Source organism: Crocodylus siamensis, chromosome 5 (assembly GCF_052110815.1).
Source record: "Crocodylus siamensis isolate JL-2025a chromosome 5, ASM5211081v1, whole genome shotgun sequence".
Lineage (NCBI taxonomy): Eukaryota > Metazoa > Chordata > Crocodylia > Crocodylidae > Crocodylus > Crocodylus siamensis.
Window position 1 is genome coordinate 132,470,920 of NC_143399.1, and position 20,167 is coordinate 132,491,086.

The window sequence follows — 20,167 nt, forward strand, 5'->3', positions numbered from 1 at the left end:
TTTTGGGGGTTGAAAGAGCCCATGGCTGGAGGGCTCAGAAGGATCCATTGACTCTATTTAGTATCCATGCTGGTGTAGTGCAGTAGGAGTTATCCCCTGTCTGTAGGGGCAAAGAACGGGCAAGGGTGGTGCAGGGTGTAAAGTATGGGGTGGGGCACACAACTTATCTGCACATGCAGGGCACCTCTGTGACCTGGCATGTCTGTGGTGCAGCAGGAGGGGCTCCCATGGCATGTTGGGGTTCCATGTGGTGTGGTAGGAGAGTTTGCACAGTTTATCTGGGAGGCTTACATGGCACATTTTGGGGGGGCTTATGTGGCACAGTGGGCACTGTTGTGGCTCATGCAGCATGCTGGGGGTCTGTAGAGGAGGATAGCTATCACAGTGTGCTGGGAGGCCTGTGCAACATAGCAGAGAGGGATTTACAGGGTATTTGGGAGGCCTATGCATTGTGGTAGGAGTGGGGCTTGCATGATGCAGTATACTGCTCATGCAGTGTGTTACTGGGGGTCCTGTGGCCCTTGCCCCTCAAAAGTTGGGCAGCACTGACCTACTGCAAGCAGCTGCTCTTGGAATAGCTGCTTGTCTGTCCACTCTGGATCCTTCTGTCTTTCCCATTGCTATACCAACTCTTGCAAATTACCTCAAAGTGAATGTGTTGCATGCCCAGGCTGCAAATTTGGATATTTCTACTGACAGTACATCCCAAAGCAACTTGAACTGTATTCTTTTGATTTCCTTAATTACACCGTAGCGTTCCCTTTTTTAACTCCATTTCTTGTAATTCATTATTTCCGTTATTACAGTGAATTCTGATTATGCAGCATGTGTGCATAGTTGATGATACAGGGTGGGGGGAGAGATGGGTAAAACACACGCATAACCATGGCATGTTATATCACTAAACTTCAATTCTAAACTTCATTAGCTGCTGTCTAGCTTCTCCTGAGAAAATGTTGTCCATTTTGGTGAATGATTTCAGTTTTTGACTAAGGGGAGAGAACCATGTGGATTTCATGTGAATCAAGTCACATTTGAATTCATATTTTCAGAGTTGGATACCTAAGGCACTAGATAATTAGCTGACTGCCTCTCATACTTGGAAAAAACAGAGGGAGGAAAACACTATATGAAATGCAATTAAATTTGATAAGAACATAAAAAATTAAAGAGGTGAGAGACCTTACTGTTTTCTAAGCAGTTTTGATAGAGTGCGGACATAGAATAATTTTCATCTTTCATTCCTTCTGAGAACAAGAATAGAAATAAATGAGAGCATTACATAACTAGAGTTATTATGTTTTGATAGAAGTCTGTGTGGGTTGATTTTTTTTTTTCTTTTTTTTAATTTAGGCAGTACATTATCAGAATGTTAATAGGCAACATTCTGTTGCAGGGAATTATTGAAAGAATGCTGCTGTCTAGATCCTGCAAACTAGTCAAATATTCATAATGTTAATCAGTTACTAGTTGTGCTTTTCATGCTTGATTTTTAGCTGTTACATAACAGTTCTTTTAGCAGATAAACTTAAAAGGCTTTTTGGAAATGTGTTCAGATGGAGATCTTTGCTTTAAAAATGTCGATCTTTCCCTACCCTGTAGCTGGGGAGGGATGTTGTTTTTGTCATGATAGGAAAAACTAGTGACATCTCAAATTCTCTGGCCCTTAAATGAGACTTTACTTTGGTCTCAGGTTGTCTTCACTTTTCATACCCCATTGAAATAAATACAGTTAACTGATGGAAAGTGTATTTATATGTATATATTTATAGGCATTTCCTTGGGACTCGTTTTATAGTTTTGAAAGATTTTATGAAACTTTAGTCTTCAGAATGGAAAGAAACAAACCATGAAAAAGTCTTCTTTTTTTTTTTTTTTTTTGAAAAAATATTGTTGGTCTAATAAAAGATATAATCTCTACTATGAGTCCTGATTGCCTAAACCATGAAAAAGGTGTTTCAGTTCTCTAACTACACTACTTCAGATATACCAAAAAAAAAATACATCTGGGAAAATAAAGTCTCTTTTTTTCTTTTAGCATTTAAGTAAAGTTCTTTCAATCTCGTTACATGCTTTTCTAGCCATACTGATAGAGACAAAGTACTGAGGGTTATCATATTGATAGCTTTGTATGTAAACAGTGTTATGTCTTACCTAGCAGTATCACATCAGTGGAATTGGGTGTCTAATGAGACTTAAAGGTTAGGATACTGGACATCTGGAGACCATTTGGGAGAAAGAATTGAGATCTCTTGGAGGAATCTCTGAGAGGAGTGGCACTTTAAACCATCCTCTACTAGGTTCCAGAAGACAGCATTTGTAGTATCAATCTTTGCATGAACGATGCATGCCTCTGGCGGCTGGTGAGGCACAGCGGCAGTGGCAGGAGTGGGAGATTGGCGCTGGTAAGCGTCACGCTCCTGCTCTGAAACTAATACAATTTCTATGCCATGACCTAATGTGAAGTGTGATTCTTTGATATCTAAATTTTTTCTAGGCGTGTTGGCCTAACTCCTCTTTTCAATGGTCTTTCTTGGAAAGGAGAGCTAGAGACAGTATGGCAATTATCACGAATGCTTTTAAACCAAGGTATCACAAAAACATTGTACTGTTGCAACTTCATGGACCTTCAGTGATACTATGTCCTGTAGCATTCTTGCAAGCAAGCTGAGGAAGTATAGGTTGGATGAATGGACTATAAGGTAGATAGAAACCTGGCTGTATTGTCAGGCTTAACGGGTAGTAATCAATGACGTAAGGTCTAGTTCACAGCCAGTGTGAAGTGGAGTGCCCCAGGGGTTGGTCCTGGGGCTGGTTTTGTTTTGTGTATATTCATTAACGGTCTGGAAGATGGGCTGGAGTGCACCCTCAGCAAGTTTGCAGGATGACACCAAGCTTGGGGGTGTAGTCGATACATTGGAGGATAGGGCTGGGATTCAGAGTAACCTAGACAAATTGGAGGATTTGGCCAAAAGAAATCTCATGAGGTCCAATAAGAACAAGTATGAAGTCCTACACTTAGGATGGAGCAATCCTAATCACCACTACAGCCTGGGGATGGAGTGGCTAAGCAGTAGCTCTGTAGAAAAGGGCCTGGGGCTTACAGTGGACAATAAGATGAATATGAGTCGGCAATGTGCTGTTGTTTCATAGTTTCTAGGGTTGGAAGGGACCTGAGTAGATCATCTTGTCTGACCCCCTGCCATGGCAGGAAAGAGTACTGGGGTCAAACGACTCCAGCAAGGTGTTCATCTAACTCCTCTTAAAACCCCCCACGGTAGAAGCCTGCACCACTTCTCTTGGAAGTTGGTTCCAGATCCTAGCCGCCCTGACCGTGAAGTAGCGCCTCCTGATATCTAGCCTAAATCTACCCTCTGCCACCTTGTGACCGTTATTCCTGGTCACTCCTGGCGGTGCTCAGGGGAACAGGGACTCCCCCAATGCCTGCTGATCCCCCCACCCCAACTACTTTATAACAGGCCACTAGATCCCCCCTCAGCCTTCTCTTTTGGAGGCTGAACAAGTTCAGGTCCCGTAGACTCTCCTCATAGAGCCTGCCCTGCTGTCCCCTGATTATGCGAGTGGCCCTCCTCTGGACCCTTTCCATGCTGTCCACATACCTCTTGAACTGCGGCACCCAGAACTGGACACAGTACTCCAACTGCGGCCTGACCAGTACTGCATAGAGGGGGAGGATCACCTCTTTGGACCTGCTGGAGATGCATCTGTGGATGCATGACAAGGTACGGTTGGCCTTCCTGACTGCCTCCCCACACTGCCAGCCCATGTTCATCTTGGAGTCAATGATGACTCCAAGATCTTTTTCTGCCTCTGTGCTGACAAGAGGGGAGTTCCCCAACCTGTAGGTATGGTGCTGGTTTTTCCTCCCGAGGTGCATCCCTTTGCACTTGTCTGTGTTGAATCCCATCCTATTCTCATCCGCCCACCCTTGTAACCTGTCTAGATCCGATAGTAGCCTGTTGCATCCTTCTAGTGTGCCCACATCCCCCCATATCTTAGTGCCCATATGCCCCCTAAGCATGCAGTCCCATGCTGGCCCCTCGTGGATGTGTGCCAGAATAATTTTCTCAAACAGCTTGCCTAGGATCGAGGTAAGACTACCTGGCCTGTAGTTTCCCAGGTCCTCCTTCTTCCCCTTTTCATAGATTTCATAGCCATTAGGGCTGGAAGGGACCTTGGGAGATCATCGAGTCCAGCCCCCTGCCCAAAGGGCAGGAAGTCAGCTGGGGTCATAGGATCCCAGCAAGATAAGCATCCAATTTACTCTTGAAGGTGTTCAATGTAGGTGCTTGAACCACCTCCGCTGGCAGACTGTTCCAGACCTTGAGGGCTCGGACAGTAAAGAAATTCTTCCTTATGTCCAGCCTGAAACGGTCTTGCAGGAGTTTGTGACTGTTCGACCTCGTCATCCCTTGGGGCGCTCTGGTGAACAAACGTTCCCCCAGATCCTGGTGGGCACCCCGATAAACTTATAGGTGGCCATCAGATCACTCCTGAGCCTACGCTTTTCCAGGCTAAAGAGTCCCATGTCTCTCAGCCTGTCATTGTAAGATCTGTTTTCCTGACCTCTGATTATGCACGTGGGTCTCCTCTAGACTCTCTCAAGCTTCTCCACATCCTTTTTGAATTGTGGAGCCCAAAACTGGATGCAATACTCCAGCTGCGGCCTCACCAAGGCCGAGTACAAGGGGAGAATGACGTCCCAGGATTTGCTCAAGACGCATCTATGGATGCAAGCCAGCGTTTTGGTTGCTTTATTAGCCGCAGCATCGCATTGGAGGCTCATGTTCATCTTGTGGTCAATTATGACCCCCAAGTCTCTTTCTTCTCTAGTGCTATCCAACGTAGCACTGCCGAGCCTAGAAGGATGCTGCAGGTTTTTCCTCCCAAGGTGGAGAACCTTGCATTTTTCGGTGTTAAACACCATGAGGTTCTCATCTGCCCATTTGCTGAGCTTGTCCAGGTCAGCCTGGATCACCCGCCTGTCTTCTGACGTGGATGCTTTGCCCCAACGTTTGGTGTCATTGGCGAACTTGGGCAGTCCACTTCTGACTCCAATGTCCACATCGTTAATGAAGATGTTGAACAGTATGGGTCCCAGGACAGAGCCTTGAGGGACCCTACTGGTCACAGGGCACCACGATGAGTGACTGCCATCAATTACAACCCTCTGGGTCCAACCACGAATCCAATTTCCCAGCCAGCAGATCGTGGTGGAGCCAAGGCCACAACTGGGCAGTTTGGCCAAGAGGTGATCATGGGATACCAGATCAAAAGCTTTTTTGAAGTCAAGATATATGACATCAATCTCTTCTCCCTTGTCCAGGTGATAGGTCACCTGGTCATAGAAGGAAATGAGATTGGTCAAACAAGACCTACCCGCAACAAACCTGTGCTGGCTGTCCCTTAGAATGTTAGCCTGGGCCAGTCCCTCAAGGACGGCCTCCTTAATAAACTTTTCTAAGATCTTCCCCAGGATAGAAGTCAGGTTAATGGGCCTGTAGTTAGCCGGATCCACTCTCCTCCCTTTCTTGAAGATCGGCACCACATTGGCCTTCTTCCAGTCTTCGGGCACTACACCAGAGTGCCAGGAGTTTTCAAAGATCCGTGCCAGGGGCTGGGCTATGACGCTCGCCAGCTCCTTGAGTACCCTGGGGTGCAGATTGTCATGGTCGGCTGACTTGAAGGTATCCAGCTTCTCAAGATGTTCCTTCACGAGGTCAGCATTTATGGAGGGTAGGGGATCCCCATCACCCGGATCTCCCTGTCCCATAGCAGGCATGGGCGTCCCATGGGACTGATGAAAGTACCTATTTAATAGGCTGGCTTTTTCCTGGGCGTCAGTTGTCAGTTGCCCCATCTGGTTTAGCAGGGGTCCAACATTGCTTTTCCTCCGGCTCCCCACATATCTGAAAAAGGACTTTTTGTTGTCCTTGATGCTTGAAGCTAGTCTTTTTGAAGATGGGAACCACAATGGCCCTCTCCCAGTCCTCCGGCACCACACCAGAGCACCATGAGTGCTCGTAAAGCCATGCCAGGGGTCCTGCAATGACCTTGGCCAATTCCTTTAGAACTCTAGGGTGGAGATCGTCCGGACTGGACCAGTATGCTATTAGCCAAGAAGGCTAATAGAATCCTGGGCTTCATTAGTAGGAGATTGACTCCATTGGCATCCTTGCCAGCAAATTGAGGGAAGTAACTTTCCACTCTATTCTATATTGGTAAGGCCACATCTAGAGTACTATGTCCAGTTTTGGGACTTCCACTATAGAAAGGATGTGGACAAATTGAAGAGAGTACAGTGGAGGGCAATGAAAATGGTGAGGGGGTGTTAGGGTAGCTTGTCACATTTAGCTTTAGTTGCACACACTTGAGTGGTGAATTATAATAGTCTTTGAACTTTTCTTTTATATCCGGCCTTATTTAACCATTGCTTAAGTTTTTGTATAAGCCTCATTATTATTTGAATTTTTCATTTTGCTTGTGTCTGCACTATCAGCTCGTCTTGAGCACAGGCAGCATTATCAACATGTATGTGTGAAATGCATACCTTGTTACTAGCTCAAATTAACTGAGCTTGGCACTAACTAACTAAAATAGAGAGATGACATGATTCAATATGTTAATGAGAGGTCATAAGAGGGGACCAATTGGGCAGTGCCCAATTGCAGAGCCCTTGGAATTTCCAGTTTTGATGGACAGACCAAATTAGGAGTCCCAGGCATGCCCAAATTAAGACGTTGGTAAAAGACCAAATTAAGATGTGTGCATGTGATGGTTTGTTAGAACAAAAGAATATCCTGACAGGATAAGAACATGAGCAGTATGATTCTCACAGAGAAACCAGTCAATGGTACCCAGAAATGAAGAGTCATCAGAAGAAATAGCATAAAAGGGGAGCAGCGAGGAAGTTGGGTGTGTGTCATCATCAAACAACCTGGACTGAAAAACAGCCATTACCCACAACTGACCACCCTGTGCTTTCAGGAACTGATTGGCCATCTTTTCTGTGAAGTAGGGTAACATCTGGGATTGGGTGAGACCATTGAACTAAGTGTTTTTTTTTCTCTCTCTCTCTGTGGAAACTATTAATGCATTTAATGTGTTAATAAAGTTAGATTTTAGTTAAATAGACTTGTGTGAAATGCATTGCACATTAAAGTCCAAGTTGATTATGCTTTGGCAGTCCTTTAGCACCATGGGGGTATAATGGACTGGGGCCCATGACTTCTGAGGAGAGGCTGAGGGAACTGGTTATATTTAGTCTGCTGAAGAGAAAACTGAGGAGGGATTTGATAGCAGCCTTTAACTACCTGAAGTGTGGTTCCAAAGAGGATGGAGCTAGACTGTTCTCAGTGGTGACAGATGACAGAACAAGGAGAAATGGTCTCAAGTTGCAGCAAGGGAGGTTTAGGCTGGGTATTAGGAAAAGCTCTTAGTAGGAGGGTGGTGAAGCACTGGAACAGCTTACCTAGAGAGGTGGTGGAACCTCCATCCTTCATGATTTTTAAGGCCCAGCTCAACAAAGTCCTGCCTGGAATGATGTAGCTGGGGATGGTCCTGCTTTGAGCAGGGGATTGAACTAGAGGTCCTGAGGTCCCTTCCAACCCTAAGTTTCTATGTTTCTGTGACATTGTAGAGAAAATTAGACATTGGTAATAGAATACTGATCTTTAAATAGCTTTTTCTTCTTCAGGCTAGCAATGGATCAGGTTATTAAATCATTGGGCTTACCCTTCTCCATGTTAATTGCACTCATTGCCTGTTAAGTTTTAGCACCTGTTTTGAAGGATGTGGAAAGAAAGTAATTCTGGTGCTAGCTTATTTTCTAAAGAGCTTTGGTACCTCAGAGCTCAGGATTCCCCCGTGGTTCAGTGGTAGAATCCTTATCTACCACACAGGAAACCTGGGTTTGATTCCCAGACACTTATACAACTACAGCCATGGAGGTATCAAGCACCTGGACTCAGTCTGGTCCTTGGATTCTGACTCAGTGGCCTAAAGGGAAGATGGAGGGTCTGGGCAGCCTCCTCTCCTCCAAAAAAATTGCCCTGGTGTATGCATCGGAGGTCTAGGTGGCCCTCATGCATACACCATGATCCAGGAAGATTGATGGTTGCCACCACCTCAGAACTTGCTTCATTTCTTCCCTTCTAAATATTCTTTATATTAACTTCTCTCACCTTCAAATTCAGGGATGTTGGGTATCTGGAGACTTACCGTATTTTTCGGACCATAAGACGCACCTGACCATAAGACGCACCCAGTTTGACTCATACCGCTTGGTATTACTATTAAAGGGCACCAACCAACCTGACAGGCAAGGCTTTGCATGGCAGGAGAGACTATGTGTGTCTCTCCTGCCATGACAGGCTCCTTGCCTGCCTGTCAGGGCACTGTGCTGCATCACATAGTCCCGGCCGGGACGTTACCTGGTACCGTACCTAGCTGCCTGCTGTCTCAACGTTCTAATCCTGTCAGTCTGTCAGTGTCACACACACACACGCAGGGGAGGCGTGTGCTGTGCTGATCATGTGACCTGACTGACTGACTGACATTGAGACTCCAGGAGGCGGGACTTCCCCCACACACACAGCAATCCACAGCATGGGAACGACAGCGGACAGTAAGCGGGCGCATGGGACCGCAAACAAATGTTCTGGGGTACCACACCTTCGGACCATAAGACGCACCCTCGTTTTCCCCCCACTTTTGGGGGGAAAAAAGTGCGTCTTATGGTCCGAAAAATACGGTAGGTTGTATCTACATTCGTTTTCCTCTGCTGCTAGCAGTTTGGTGGCAGACAGGAGCCACTAGCACCAAACCACCACAGGGTGCATCCATGCAGTTCTGCTAGCTCTGTATAGCTCCAATCAGCAGGTGTGTCATGGGAGTACAAAATACACTTTGGGAAGGCTTCAGCTGATGAATAGACCAAAGTAATTGGCTGATGTTGTGGAAAAGTCTACACTTGCCTTAAGCCAGCTGGAGGGCAATGGCAGAAGGACTATTTCACTCAGCAAAAGTGGTTTAACTCCAGTGGCAGCATGGAGGATTCTGCTGTCACAGGGAAGCTTTGAGCGTGAATGTGTGTGACGTCTTGCTGTCACAACTGGAGTTCTTCTGGCAGTATTTTTTACTGCAGCCGAAATCTTGTTGCAAAGAACTTGAGTGAGGAGAAAGGCCCATTATTAGTTTCTTTTTACTTTTCGGCTAAGAGAATAAAGATCCCGTGTCTTGAAAAGCCTTGTTGAGAAGGGGCTCCTGGTGAGTGATTTCTCCTATTGAGTATTAGTGGTCAACTTCATAACCAAATGAACTTGTGTTATGGAAAGTCAAGACAAAATATAAGAAAGTGATTTATTTCTTGCTTTTCAATTGCTCATCTGTAATTCTGGGGAAAACAATGTTTTTCTCGTAGCTGGGGACTATGACTCAGGCACTAAACTGGTGGGAGTACCCATATGTCTTCTCAAATGCCTGGTTCATATTTTTTCTTCTTTTTTTTCTTTTTAACTATCCTTGCATTATCTAAATGTATAGCCCCTTCTGACATCCAGGTTGATTTTATATACATATATATATTTCCTTCTGCTTTGCACTAGTCTATCTGATTTCTGCCTGTATTTCAGTACTTTGGGAATTGTACTCAGCTAAGTAAGTAGATGTCTTTTTGTGTACTTTGTGTTAACAGAACACACTTTGAGGGCTCCTCTGCATGTGCAGGTAAAGGCACAAATAGGGTCTAATGCATGATCTACACAACTGCACCTCCTGCTATGCCATACTTGCTGCCAGGAGGCATGATTGTGAGATCGCACAGTAGATCCCATCATACCTTATTGCTGGGGCAGGGGAAGCTGATTCCAGGATCCTTCTGCATTGGCAAGAAGTAAGCTCCCGCAGCAGAGAACCCCCTCAGCTGGGAGATCACAGCAGCTGCAGTTTCCCAGTGCATGAGACCCCTGGGGTTGGGAGATCGCAGCTGCACCTATGGCTGCTGGGACCCAGCCTAGTCTCAGCACTGGGAGGTGCATTGCTGGGACCCAGCATCCGCAGCTGCAGGACTCTTGAGTCCCAGCAATTGCAGGGTGCTGCCGTGACTAATGTTGGCAGCTTCTGGGGCTCCCAGCTGCAGGGGAGACTCTGCTACACGTGCAAATTAAAGCTCCATACCAACCAGCTATAAAGTCTAACTTTAAAGTTAACTTTTCAAGGTCTAACTTTGTAGTTGGTTGAAGATTTTTATGGCACAAGAGGTTCTTTGCACATGTAGCTGGTTGTCAAGGTAACTGTGGAATTAACCATACCTGTAACATGTCCAATACCTGTAACATGTAGAGGGGGCCTGAGTACAATACTGAGTCCTGTGTGAGGGCTGTTGCATCTTAACTATAGATTCATTTCACATATTCTGGTCAGAAGGAACTGACCTATTACTTTTTAGACAATTAATTTCACAACCCTTTCAAATCCATTCACAGTAAAGAAGTGAGAAAGATAATGCACTACGTTAATCTCTATGGCAACTATACAAACAGATCTAACCTAGAGATTAATTTGGGGATATTTTAAATGTGTCTCTTTAAACTGAGGTTTCTTACTGGAACTTGAATTTACATTTTTCTTCAGTCCTTTAATTTTAAAATGCCTATAGCATTTGTTAGCTCAAAACATATTTTTTGCTAGTGGAGAGTATTTTGTAGTGGATTTACTCGTTAAGAGAGATGCCAGTGGTTGGTGAGAAAAGTTACGTGAGCAGCTAACATTTTGGAGGGTGGTAGGCTATTAATTATATTAAATTTGTTGCAAGGTAGACTTAATTAGAAAGGCACAGTGTGCATTGATTTCACATGTATTATTGAAATAGAGATTAGAGTTATGATGAGGCTGTTAAGTGAGGTGTATAAAGAGATGCTTCATACTGCACCAAAGTACACTGTCTTTGGGACTCTAAGGGAGAGAGGCATATGCAAGAATGGCGTCTTACCTATTTTGGGAGTCTGTTGCCATCAGCAGACCTGAACTTCAGTCTTTGCACTTCGGAGCACGAGTAGTGGTGCTGGGACCTGCCCTTTTCTGTCCTTGCACTGTTTGACCCTTACTACTCTCAGTAATGAGCCCAGAACAATTCTTCGTATGACATTTAATGTACATCCAATTGTGGTGTTTAGAGGGATGTTGTAGGCCTGCTTCTAGCGCACATTGCTATTGGTATCTAAATAATTGCTGTATTTTGTAGCATATTTTTACTTGTGAGAAAAATAGTATGTAAACATATTTAACAGCCACAATATTTTAGGGGTGAGCCAGACCATTCTTTTCATGTGGTAAAAAGTTTCTTGAAAATACATTGTGCCACTGAATAGTTTTTATTTATTAAATAAGTTATATAACAATGGAAAAGATATACATATGTTACGCTGCAATGAGTTAACTTTTGTCTCTCGAGTAAGCTTATCTTTTCAGCTTCTGTATATCTGGCATCTTTCTAAAATATGTTGAATATAAGTCTTCAGCTAAAATTCATACTTTCACAAAATTTAACTGAAAACTCCGTTCAATGGTACTTGAAACCCTTTGTTTCCATCTTTTCACTTAAACCTAATGAAAAAATATAAACACTATCATTTCAGATTTGGTCTTGAGCCAGTGCTGTACAGCCAGTTCAGTTATGGAAAATGGTTTCCAAATACTTTTTCTGTCTTTTCTACCTTCCTCTAATACAAAATTTGTATTACAGAAGCTTCTTCAGTCAGAATATCAAGTGCTTGGTTAGAATATTGCATGAATTACACAGGGATGGTGGTGGTAGTGGTAACCCAGCCTTGAAACAAGTGACCAGGATGTATTATGTGAGTGATCTGTTGTTTAACAGTTACTTAAGTCTACATTCACATTCTGTCTGCCACCAAAATGACAGCAGACATATCTCATATACTTGCATTTAAACTGAACTAGTCCCAGCAGGCATATTTTAAAATGACTCAAATCTGGGACAGTAAATGCTGAAATGTGAAATATCGTTCATTATTTTGAGCCCTGAAGGCGTGGCTGGCTCCATTCCAGAGAGTGACAAAGAATAATACTTTTCATTTGTGTTACAGGTGATAAATCCAATGGGATGGGATGCTTTTGGACTGCCTGCAGAAAATGCTGCAGTTGACCATGGGCTGCACCCAGTAACCTGGACACAAAGGTATTTTCATCAGCTTAAATACTACCAGATTTGCTCTATAAAGAGGGAATTGTATTCTGGCCTTGCAAATAAAGCCAAAACAGTGTTTAATAATGGAGAAATGTAACTTTAGAAGCAGCCTACTTGCTTGTCTTTTGGACAGGTGAATAGTTATGACCTTATACAGTTGCTCCTTTCCTTTTTCATGTCCTTGTGACAAAATATTTAGCAGAATTCCCAGATTCATTGGAATCTGGCAGGCCATATCATGAGCACTTCTTTGGCCTCAAACTTGTGACCTCTGGGCTGTCAACTGTCCATCTTAGCACCTATGCCCCCCAGCTTCCTGTACAGTTGGTTAAAAGGTTAAAAGTATATAAATCATTTTGATTTGATAACACAAGGTGTTATCAAAGGAGAGTAAAAAACAGAAGGTTGGAGGGGGGCTTTCAGGGAAGGATATTATGTAGAGTAGTACATCTGGAGCTGTAAAAACCACAGTGCAGCCTATAAGTGTAACAGTATCATATTCGTTCTTGTATTTTTCTTTTGATGTTATCTGGAGAAGAATGTAGATGAAAACAAATGGCCATCTAGGAAGATGCAAAGAAATGTGTTTATTTTCTTATTCTTTAAAGAGAGAGAGAAAAAAAAACATAATACATCATGCATGACAGTCAATATTATTGCACTTGAAAACAGTTAAAAGGAAATTGTGCACTACTGAGCATGTAGATAAGTTTCATAGATACTCAGTGCTAATGTACTGCATAGTGTTTCCCTTCTGGGCAAATGCACAGTTGATAGTATTGTAGACTGCAGGCTATTTTATCTCTGGAGAAGCTGGGCAATAAATTAGTGTTTACTATCTTCCCTGATACACTGAGTTTATCCTGAATGCAAAACATGTCCATCTAATGAACTGTTATGGCATCTGTCACTGTCCTACACCTGTGAGATAGGGAAGTATTGTTATTCTCATTTTATAAGTGTGAAACAGGCACAGAGCAGACAGAGGCCTCTCCTCTACCCTCAAATACACTGCTATGCTTGTGTGGGCTATGTCCTGAACCAGAAGTTTTCCACATCCATGTGGTATTGTGGGCAGTGTAAGAGTTGGCTAATTGTCACTGTCCTCCAACAGTGCTAGCTAGCCTACCTGCACCATAATGCAGAGGCAGCTGTGCTGCTTCTGATTTGAGGCACTGCACTCCAGTTGGGTAGGCTTGCAGTCCAGCTGTGGGCTAAGTGACTTGCTCAAGGTCACACAAAATGTTTGTGGTAGAGAAACGCATTGAACTCAGGTTTCTTCTGTTTCTGCTGTCTTATTGTCAGAAGCACCTTTTTCCTGCTAATTTAGCTCAGGCAGGTTTTGTTTCTCTTTTTCTTTGGCCCCTGGTAGATGTTATATGTAAAACACAATTAGTTTGTTTATCACATCCTAAACAGGAACCTGGACAAATATCCAGGTAATTAATAGCTTCACACAAAGGGAAACCAGCCACAAAAATGTGTAATATTTTTCTGTCTGATTTCCATCACACCTTAAATTAAATTCGAGTCGGGATGAGGACTGCACTGTGGTCTCCAACTGGTCCCAGAGCGATCCTCATTAAATGACAGTCAGCTGATTGTTGAATGAATCCAGGACCACATTGGGGCTCCAAACTGGCCCCTGTGTGGTTATTGCTAGCTGATGATCAGCTGATTATTGGCTGGCTTAGGACTGTACCAGGACTCACACCGGCTTGATACAGTTCCCATCAGCCAACAATCAGCTGGCTCTGGGACCACACCAGGGCTCAAACTGGCCCCACTGGAGTCCCAGAGCCAACCAACAGTCAGCTGATTTTGCAAACCCAGCTTTCAGTTTGCTAGTGCAGGGGGAGCCTGGGATCATGATGACAAATAGGGCATGATTAGGATCTGATCCCCAGTCCCAAAGTCATGCATCCTGCCATGCACATGTCACATGGCAGGAGGTGTGGTTGTTAGGATCAGGGATCAGATCCTATTGTGCCTTTAAATGAGTGTCTGTTGGTGGCCTTTAAATGTAAACTCCTAATGAAGCAATTTCATTTATGCATTTGAGCTCATAAAACTTGGGGACTGCTATAGTTAAGTCTCTCAATAATATTAACTTGCCTACACCATCCAGATATTTGTCCTGACACTTATAATACCTGACTGTAAATGCAAATGCATGCATATTAGCAAACTGATGTTGCTATGGAAGTTTCACTTTTAGCATATTCTGATTTCCTTCCTCCTTTCTCTGTGGGCTTGAGGGTTAAACAAGTAACCTTTACATTTGCTACAGTCTGTCTTTTTATTACAAGGTAGTTAGGACTGATTTTTTTGTATGTGTGTGGGAGCTCTTTTTGCATTATATGCAAATATTTTCTGTCACAAGTTGGTTTTGTAAGTCTGTCTAACCTTGCAGGCATATGCTACCGCCTTGTTTAAGATTTAAATAGCATGGAAATTTTATACCAATAAATAGTTTTCAGGTGATTCTGTAACCAGTCTCAACAATGAGGTGCTCATTTATTTAAAAACAGCTATGTTTTTAAACAAATAGCACCTCATTGTTGAGACTGCTTACGGAAGCACCTGAAAACTAAAACAACATTTGCATTTTCTATTGTCCTAATTTCTACTAATCTCAGAACATCATTAAATTACCCAATATTAGTCATTTAAAATAGATCCAAGTGGCTGCTGTGTCTCTTCTTGCTCCATCCTTATTATAAAAGCAAACAAAGACCAAGGCTACACTCAACAGAAGTTTCTATTGGTATAAAATTATCCTTTGAGGGATGATATTTTTAATGGCACTTTTTGTCCTGGCAAAAGTGGTTGTGTGGATACAGTGATGTCAGGAGGGGGAGGTGCTTTTGCTGGTATGGTTAATTTTGTTCAGGGAATTGGTATGGATTAGGATCATGGGAAAGTAGGGCTGGAAGGGACCTCATAAGGTGATCTAGTCCAGTTCCCTGCTTAAGGGGGCTATATCCACAAAGACGCATTTTCTTTTAGTAGAAGCTGTGTCTGCACTAGGAGGGTATGCTATATAGGAATAGCTCTGCAAAAAAACCTTTTCTAAAATAAACCTGGACTTGCACTCCTGGCTTACTCAAATTACTGTCCCACTATTTCTGTGGTGAATTTGTTCTGCAATTCTGATTATTCTAGGAAGGATGCCTTGTTGCTCAGGGTATCAAGAATGGGCATATCTGAACGTATGCTGAATTGGATAAAGTTCTGTGATATATGTTCTGTGGACTAGAAATGTTGGACTAGAAATTATACTGGTCACTTCTGGACTTAAAATGCTTGAATGAATGTTGTTGTTTTGAATGTAAGCAATTTGGAAGGAGGGACTGTCTTATTGTAATACATACATATGGTCCCTAGACTCACTACTGCAGTACAACTAATACTTCATAATGGAAAGCAGCAATAGGGTATTCCCCACAGAACAGAATTATTTTTATTTTAAAGTTAAATGTCCACTCTTTGGTTGTACCCTAGGTTAGAGGACAAATCAGCATAGATATTTATGAAATTTTGAATCAAAATGCATTTGAAGTGGTTAACTAAGATGGGTTTGCCTATCACACAACTATTTGAGTTGGTGTATTTATAATAATAGTATTTAGCAACAATGTAGTGCCTTTACATTAAGAGAACTTGACCAGCATTTGATTGCAAGTGTATTTTCTAATAAAAATATTAAAATTTTAAATATTCATGTTTTTATTGTTTTACAGTAATATTCGACACATGAAGGAGCAGCTTAATGGATTAGGTCTGTCTTTTAGCTGGGAACAGGTAAGATTTTTTTTTCCTTTTTAAGGAGGTGCTCAATTAGTTCATATATGACAACTGTGCAAAATAAGAGTGCTATATTTACTCACATTATCACCCCTCTCCCCCCACCCTACCCTACCCCACACACACATTTCCTCAAGATTATCTCTCTGAAATTGGCATGCATGTCTTAAGCGGGGAATCCCTGGAAGAAACATAATTGAAGAAGACAGACTGTGCTGTAATGGCTCCCAAGATGGCTTCCACTTCTCTCTGGCCTCAGCAAACAGAAGGAGCAGAGTCCTATGTTAAGCCTCTTACCACTATAGCAGTGGCTGAACACTGCAGCATGTGCCTGAAGCAGCAATTGAGCCAAGTCAGGGCAAATGAGCTGCTACATCTCGATGAGGCTTATGGTAAACAGCACTGTTATCTTTATGAACTTATATAGTGAATTAAATACTGAAAAGAAGTAAAAGACTTGCTGCTGCTCTTGCAAGGGTCTCAGGCCTAGCCTTTTGGCTGTCTTACTGCACCAGAAGTTCCTGCTGCCTCACCCAAACTTCTAGGAAGCAACACTTTCTAGACACTTTGGCCATGACCACATGTGGTGAGGATGTTTGGCTCCCCAGGGACAACTAGCAGCAGTGCACCTTGTGCCGCCACTAATTGTCCCTGGAGAATGCCCGTGCCACGTGCTCTGGCATGTAGCAAATTACCTCAGAGGTGGTAGGGGAGGCTAAGGCCAGCATTGGGCTGGCCCCAGCAGCCTTATCTGGGGGCCTCCCAGGGCTGCAGCATTGATTATGAATACCATGTGCCCTCAGAGGCTGGGGAGGCACAGCGACCATCCGCAGGCAGTGGCGGCGGCAAGTGGGGAGCTCCCGCAGGCAGCCATGGCAGTGTTGGCGGCAGGGGGTGGGCTGAGCGGAGAGCTCCCGGAGGTGGCCGCAGTGGTCTCGGCAGTAGAGGGTGGGTGGCAAGCACCAACTGGTTGTCAGTGACCACCTACAGATGCCGCCAGCAGCAGCAGCTAGTGGTGATCGGGGGCTGCCTGCAGACGCTGCCGGCTGTGTCAGCAGCGAGCAGGGGTGGGGGGTGGCAAGTGGTGACTACCTGCAGGCACTGTCAGCAGTGTCATCGGCACTTGTCACAGGGGGTGCATCGCCAATCTCAGGGGGTGCACGTGCACCCACATACACCCCTTACATGTCGCCAGCGGCAGCAATGATTTTGCCACACGCAGCCTGGCCAGCAGCCGCAACACAACTCCAAGCGACTAGGCTCTGCTTTTGAATGGCACATGCTGCCTGTGCATGCACCACTCCATTTTTTTTCCTGCACACTGGTGCCTTCCAAAATGGAGAACTGAACGTGTGGTATGTGGTGCCACAGATGTGTTTGCAATGCTACATATCACACAGCTGCACTCATCTGGAATGCGGCCTTTGGTTGCATGCCCATGTGCAAGTTGACTTAGATTAGACTTAGACTTAATACATCTAAGTTAAGCCAAAGTTAGAGTGTGCACACATAGGAATGTACACTCCTTGACATGGTGGCAGCCATCTTGTGAGCTCTCCCCTGCAGTAGCCCTTTAGAGTCTACTGTACTTAACTAATGCAGCTCAAGATAATACACCTCAGAAGTGTATTATTTTGTGCTGCATTTAAGTTGCCTCTGCTCCACATACATGTGTACCATCTGATAGTTAAGTCAGTTTAAAAAAGTTAAGTTAGCTTAACTGTCAGAAAGTTAGTACGTGTACCTTTTGTTTCTAGGAGAACTTGCTTTGTATCACACAATCAGCCACTACTGGAAAGATCTTTTTTACACTGTGTTCCCAAAATGAGGTGCTGATCTTGTTTGAGGGTGTTTGGTATGTGGGGAAAAAAAAAGATGTGCAATTTTGGAAGTAATGATATAGCAGTTTGCTTTGTCATTGGCTCAAGTAGTGACAGTGCTTAATTATATGTGAGATGAACTTCCAAAACTTAATTACCAAACTTCTTCCACTTTTGGAATGCTTACAGAGACCAGTCAGTATTTGTTTTCACCCTTTCTCACATGTCTGGCAGATAAGGCAAACCTTCCTTTCTTTTAATAGCATCTTAGTTTTGCATTAAAATAATTTTTCCCATTGGTTTTTCTGTGTAATCCTAGTAGCCCTTCACATACCTATAATTAAGATATTGTCAACAGTTCTTTATATACACTACATCTGCGTACTGGAAAATAGTACATCTAAGCAGGAATGGTCATCTTAATTATCACTGTACTAATTTATTTTGTGTATGTAGTTGTGGTTATTCACAGTAAATCAAAAAAATTAAATGAAACTTTTTAAAAACCATTCATTCTATTCTATAAACAATGTTTTTGATAAGTGATGCCTCTGATGCATGTTACTATGGGAGAGAAGATAAATAACTGATGCATATAATTTATAAAAAATAGGCTCTACAAACAAGTAAGGTGAGACATTTTAAGACCTTTTTCTATATTTACTAGTCGTTGTATTAAATTTAATCAAAATAATAAAACAAACTGTTCTCATGCAACTTTTTTGGTTTGCTGCGTAAATAATCTGCTGTTTAAATGTTTTTCAAATACTGATATAGATGGTCTTGATACCTAATTTCTATCAGTAAAATGTCTCTAAAGGTATGTAAAAACATAATAAATGATGTCCCAATAAAGAGAGACTCTTGCATATTAACCCTGGCATTCCTTTTATGTTGTATGAAGTATGGATGGCCCTGAACAATATATAAAATATACTCCTTAAAGTCTCACAAGGATACTGTGCATAAGACATGGCTCAAAGGGTTTCATTTTGAGATGTGCTTTTTTAATATGCAGCTTTATGCTATGAAGGGACAGAAGAAAATGTAAAAAGGTAACTTCAAATGCTGGGTGCGTAAGTTGTTTAAGGTGCAAAGCACTAGCCTGCATTTTTAGAGATCTCTGTCATAAGCGCATCGGAAACTGGAAGCTTTATTTAAAACTCAGGTCCTTCAAAAGCAGCTGTTCCTAAGGCTTTTAAGGTAAAAACTAATCAGACAAAAGCCTGTGCAACTGAAATAAAAATGAAAAATTGCTTTTCTGAAAAACTTGTATTTATTGCATTTATCAGTGAATTGAAGTCAGTCACTACTTTTGTATTCTCAGCAGTAATCTTAGTTTATTACCTTAGTATGATTCTGTATGGAAGGGTGAAAGTGTTAATCTTGAATTGTTATGGCATGTCTGTAGCTTTGAAAAGAAAAATGATTTGTTTTCTGGCAGTATGAGATCTGCTCTCTGGTTTCCTTAAGCTTAAGGAAAGGCTTCTCAGTTATATGGCTTAGGTGTCAGAACCATGACTTGTTGTATCTTATGTTGCAATGAGATATTCAGAATAGGCCATGTATGCAGAATGATGTTTTTCTAATAGCTGAGAAGTTACTTTGGAAAAAGAAGAAAAATAGAAGAAAGTTCAGATGTGGATCATAGTGAACTGATTTTATAGGTCATATGCATATAACAAGGACACTTTTCAAACCATTAAACTGGTATGCATAACCCTGGAATGTATAGTGTTGCAGAGAGTCTTTCAGGAGACCTAAGCATGTTTATATATGTACTAGCCAATTGCCCATCAAGAATGATGGGGAGGAGCAGGCGGGGATGCACCCCTGTGCCCCCCTGTTCCTCCCTTCCCTCCTGCTGCTTGGGGTCTGGGCCCATTCCCCCCATCCCCACTGCAGCGGTGGGGGCAGGGAAGGAGTGGGCCCAGGCCCAATGGTAGGGAGAAGCCAGGCCACTGTGGGCGGATGGGGAGCAGTGGGCCTGGGCCGACCCAGCAGCGGTGGGGGCATGGGAGGAGCAGGCTCGGGGCTGATGTGGGAGAGGAATGGGCCTCAGTGTGGGGAGGAGGCCCACTTCTCCCCTCCCCCAGCTGTTTTTGTGTCGGGCCAGGCCCGCTACTCCCCCCTCACTGCTGCGTCGGGTCCGCTTCCCCCACCAGTGTTGGGTCTGGGCCCAGTCCTCCCCTTTCCCCACTGCCACCGTACACCCGCTCCTCCCTCCCCCTCCCCCATTGGGCCCATTCCTCCCCCCACTGTTGCCAGGTCAACCCTACAGGCAGTGACAACAGAAGAGGGGAGGGGTGGG

At 43.5% G+C, this 20,167-nt stretch overlaps 1 protein-coding gene across 2 annotated transcripts in view; it reads left to right on the forward strand.

Moving 5' to 3' along the window:
- The window catches only part of LARS2 (leucyl-tRNA synthetase 2, mitochondrial), a 121,556-nt gene that overhangs the window by 12,812 nt on the left and 88,577 nt on the right, over positions 1 to 20,167 (forward strand). For both annotated transcript variants that reach the window (XM_090050439.1, XM_090050440.1), the window contains 2 exons: positions 12,129 to 12,220; positions 15,973 to 16,033. In XM_090050439.1, coding sequence (XP_089906565.1) covers positions 12,129 to 12,220; positions 15,973 to 16,033 — 153 coding nt within the window. The remainder of the gene's footprint in view (positions 1 to 12,128; positions 12,221 to 15,972; positions 16,034 to 20,167) is intronic.